Below are 4,968 nucleotides of genomic sequence, written 5' to 3'. Positions count from 1 at the left end.
TCCTTGGCTGGCTAGTCTATATAAGGTGTACTATATTTTCATTTCTTCCAGTATTATTCCCTTTGTCTTTCACTCTTCTTTCCATCCCTTTTCAAAATTCCTTAGGTTTGTCTCTTTACTCATTCTCTTACGTTATGGATCGGTGGCAAGAGCTAGTTTTATCTGTAGCCATTTCTCATCTACAATAAACACGTGAATCCGTGAGGAGAGATTTTGTGGAGCGATATGGATGCCTGCTATTTCCTCACTTGGGAACTTCAGTAGCTCAAATGGCGGACATTTCAAAGTATAACAAGTGTGACCCTTTGGGGTTGGGATCACTTTCGTAATAATGTCCGTTTGGCTATGGTTACTGAAGCTATGGGTTTGGGTCCTCGATAATACTGCGTGATGTGGTCAATGGATCGAGGTTTTTCAGAATGAATCTTTTTGCTTGCTCAATTCCTTATCAAAAGATATATCTTTACCCTCACTTTGGTTTACCACTTACAGGGCCCTTTAACTTCACACCTCATACTAGAGAGATTAGTGCAATAATTTCAGAGCGAATCTTTCCTATTGGTTAATATGTGCCCTGCTTGTGATAGTTGCTTTTGTGATCATGTAATGGATGGGCTTATTGACCTCTAGAAAATGTATCTTTGTTATATCCCTTAACAAGTTCATCATGTTCTAAGATCTTGGTGCCTGTCTTAAGTCCTTCTTTCTCTGATTTTTCTTGATGGATATAATGAAATTGGTTCTGAGTTCTTATATCTTGTATTTGATAGAAGTCCCTGAGAGAATTTCAAACTTAGCTAAATCTATTTATTGATTTTGTATACACAGATCCAAATCACAAGATGTAAAGGAAAACACTAATCTCGTTATTAATTAGCAAAAGGTCAGTTACAAAAGTTCAGTAAGATAGAACTTGGATTTTGTAGTTACATGGGTTAACATGGTTTAGTTTGAGTACAAAAAAGAGGAGAATCCTGTTAAAAAAGACGAGGAAACTGTGAAGTAAGGCGTTCCCAATCTTCCCAAGAGGCATCTTCAATGGGATAGCCCTTCCACTGGACTAAAACCTCCCGAATTGTTCGATGTCATAGCTTCCGCTCCTTCATGTCTAAAATTTTTTCTGGCTCCATCTAGAATTCTTCCTGTGTGATAAGAATAGTATCTTCGTCATTTAGAATGTGAAGGGGATCTGCAACATATCTTTTTAGCAAGCTAACATGAAAAACATTGTGCACATGCAAGTGAGGGGGTAAAGCGAGTTCGTAAGATTGGTCCCCTATCCTTCTCAAAATCTCAAAAGGTCCACAATATCTATATGCTAATTAATTCCTGTATTTTCCCAATTTGAGTGAACTTCTCTTTGGCTTGACCCTAAGGAAAACTCTATCTCCAATCCGGGGGATCTATGTAAATCAGCATAACTCTTTTGCATGTCACTTGCTCTCTTAAGGTTCTCCCTTATTATTTTGATTTGACGATCCATTTCTTCAAGTGTATTCTTTGCTGTAGGTATTGGGAGACTTGGGTCGGCCATTTTGAGTGGAATGATACAGTCTTGTCCATAAAGAGCTTTGAATGGTGACATTCCTATGCTTCTATGGTAGGAAGGATTATAAGCAAATTCCACTAAGGGTAGAAACTTGATCCAAAGATGAGGTTACTGACTGCAGTATGATCTCAACATATCTTCTATGACTTGATTAAATCTTTCAGTTTGTCCATCTGTCTCTGGATGATAGGCTGAACTTAGGTTTAATTGAGTGCCTAAGGATTGGAACATGGCCTTCCAAAACTTAGAGGTAAACTTGGCATCATGATCACTGATTATTCTAACAGGTATTCCATGTAATCTGATAATTTCTTTTACAAAAATTTGAGCAATATCTGCTCTACAGAGGCAGTGGTTTTGACTGGGACAAGGTGAGATACTTTGGTGAGTTTATCCACCACCACAAAAATTGAATCAAAATTTCCAGCAGTCTTGGGTAACCCTGTTACAAAATCCATACTGATGCACTCCCACTTCATTGTAGGTATATCCAATGGTTGTAGCTTCCCAGGAATCTTAACTCTTTCAGCCTTCACCTTTTGGCATACCAAACACTTGTTAACATACTCTAAGGTATCTTTTTTCATCTTCGGCCAGTAGAAATTCTGTTTAAGAGAAGCAAACATTTTGTGATAACCTAGGTGAGCTGCAAGGGGAGTTTCATGAGCTTCATTTAGATCTTAAGCATGTAGGTGTGCACAATCGAATCCTGAAGAATAAGAGTCCATCTTGAATAGAGTAGTCTTTTAAATATCTTTTCTGAACTTGAGCTTGGATTTCTTGGATCAACGGACCAAATTGCTCATCAGTTGGGAGGGTATTTTGAACTTCTTCGGGTAGAGTTGAATGGACTAGTGTAATGGCAAGGGCCACTACTTGTCGGCTTAGAGCATCGGCAGCTTGATTTTCCTTGCCTGTTCTAAATTTAATCTCAAAAGTGAACTCTTGTAGGAACTCAACCCATCGCCTTTGTCGCATATTGAGATCTGGCTGAGTGAAAATCCACTTGAGACTTTTGTGGTCAGTAACAAGCTCAAACATCTGACCTAGAAGATAGTGTCTCCACTTTTTGAGGGCATGAACCACAGCCAGTAGTTTGAGGTCATGGGTGGGATAATTCTTCTCATGAACCCTGAGCTGTCGTGATTCATAAGCTATGGGATGGACTTCTTGCTGTAGGATTCCACCTATACCTTGTATGCAAGCATCCACTATCACCTCAAAGGTTTTTTGAAAATCTGGAAGTTTGAGAACAGGTTCAGTGGCCAAAATATCCTTTAATTTTTTGAAGGCTTTATCCCTCTTGTCTAACCAGATAAAGGGATCCTCCTTCTTAGTGAGTTCAGTGAGAGGGCCTGCGATGAGTGCATAGTTTTTAATATATACTCTACACCATCCTGTGAGGCCAAGAAATCCCCGTACTTCCGAAACAGTCTTGGGAATGGGTCACTAAACTACAGCTTCCACCTTTGCTGGGTCGGGGGAAAGACCATCCTTTGAAACTATGTATCCCAAATAGGCAACCTTCTCTACAAAGAAAGAGCATTTTCTACGCTTGGCGTAGAGTTGGGCTTTTCTGAGAATCTCCAAGACATGGCGTACATGCTGTTCATGATCTTCTCTAGTCTTTGAATATATAAGGATGTCATCAAAGAAGACTAGAACAAAACCATCTAACTCTATCCTGAAGAGGTCGATCATGAGACGGTTAAATGTGGCAGGGGCATTAGTTAGGCCAAAAGGCATTATAGTGAACTCATAATGCCCAAACCTTGTGTTAAAAGCTGTTTTTGGAATATCCTCCCTTTCTATCCCAACTTGGTAATAGCCTGACTTGAGATCAATCTTGGTGAAAAATTTGGAACGACCGAGTCGATCAAGAAGCTCATCTATACGAGGCAAGGGATACTTGTTCTTGATAGTGCACTGATTTAGGCCTCGAAAATCTATGCAAAGTCTGAACGTTCCATCTATCTTCTTTTGGAAGAGTAGAGGAGCACCCCAGGGAGAGACACTCGGTTTGATGAAACCTTGTTCCAAAAGCTGAGTCAACTGATTCTTCAGCTCTATGGATTCGGAAGGTGACATCTTGTAGGGAGTCCTTACTATTGGGCACCACGAATGAGCTCGATCTCGTGTACTAATTCCCTAGGTGGTGGAAGAGTTGTCAATTCCTCTAGAAAAATATCTTGATATTCATTTAGCCATTCAGGCTCTGATTCTTCTGATTTGGTCTCTGGTTTATTGAGCCTTATAACAAAAATTGACAGTCCTTTCTTTAACCCCTTAACCAAACGACTGGCTTTGACCACCTTCAGGGGAGCTTTCCCTATTCTACCTTGCACTAAGACTTGTTCACCCTTTGAGTTTGAAAAAGAGATGCTTCCCTCACTGCAATGGATGTTGGCTTTATTCTTGCTCAGCCAATCCATCCCTAAGATTCCTTCAAATCGGCCCATATTTAGGATTCTAAATCTTTGTTGGGTTGAGTGACCTTCTAGTTGAAAGGATAGGTCTACCATCTGTTCATCTATCAGAATGGTGGATCCCGTTGCTAGAGAAACCCGTAACTTACGGCTTGTGGGTTGGGAGGTGACTTGCAATCTTTTTACAGTATTAGGTGACAAAATTGAATGTGAGCTACCCGAATCAATAACAAAGGAAAGAGGTTTACCCTCATGCTCTCCCTTAGTCTCCAGAATGGAGAATTGTCGATTTTGGCCACTGGGGTCCAAGGCGGCATAGATGTGGGCTTGCTCCTCCATCTCATCCTTTACTGAAATGAAGTTCACAGTTGATGATCTAGGTGGGTTGTTGGTTGGATTTTGTCCATGAAGATGAGGCATAGGATTAGTCTTGCCTCTGCTCGATTTCTCCCTCTGGTTTGAAGGTTTCTGAATTGTCCCCCTTGATTGGGTTGATTCAGACGGTTAGCAAGAGGCACCAAATAATTGGAGTCATTTCCTTTAGGGCATTCGTCCTTCTTATGACCAAACTCTAGGCACTTGTAGCATTGAATTTGTCTTCCACTTTGAGTGACAGGAAGGGCATTCACACGAACAAGGTGGGGTGGCGGTTGGGGTTGGGCAGTTGGTTTGGGATAAATGGTACTTTATTTGCTTGATAGGGATGACCGTGGTAAGAACAAAATTCTCGCTTCCTATTAGTTGTGGTGCTTCCCTTAAAAAGGCTTTTATGTTTTGACTTGGCCCGAATTAAAGCGTCTGCGAGTGAAACAAGTCGGACGGACTCTACTTCGGAAGCCAATTCTCCTCCAAGTCCAAGGATGAAGCGACTTAGATTTTGTTCCCCTGTCATGAGAGGAGCATATCGCGAAAGCCGGACAAATTCCTCATAGTAAACTTCGATAGACCTATTTCCCAGCTTGCATGAAAGAAATTCATTCATCCTAGTGGTGG

At 40.8% G+C, this 4,968-nt stretch overlaps 1 protein-coding gene across 1 annotated transcript; it reads right to left on the bottom strand.

Annotated features, from left to right (window-relative positions):
- Positions 1-3,654: 3,654 nt before the first annotated feature.
- LOC147460333 (uncharacterized) lies at positions 3,655-4,395 on the bottom strand. Its single transcript, XM_086511692.1, has one exon. The coding sequence runs from the start codon at positions 4,393-4,395 to the stop codon at positions 3,655-3,657; it is 741 nt and encodes a 246-aa protein (XP_086367818.1).
- Between the last annotated feature and the right edge of the window lie 573 nt (positions 4,396-4,968).

Source organism: Adiantum capillus-veneris, chromosome 4 (genome assembly GCF_014529385.1).
Source record: "Adiantum capillus-veneris isolate H3 chromosome 4, ASM1452938v2, whole genome shotgun sequence".
Taxonomy (NCBI): Eukaryota; Viridiplantae; Streptophyta; class Polypodiopsida; order Polypodiales; family Pteridaceae; genus Adiantum; species Adiantum capillus-veneris.
The sequence above is the reverse complement of the archived record's forward strand: the minus strand, read 5'-3'. Positions and strand labels throughout refer to the sequence as shown.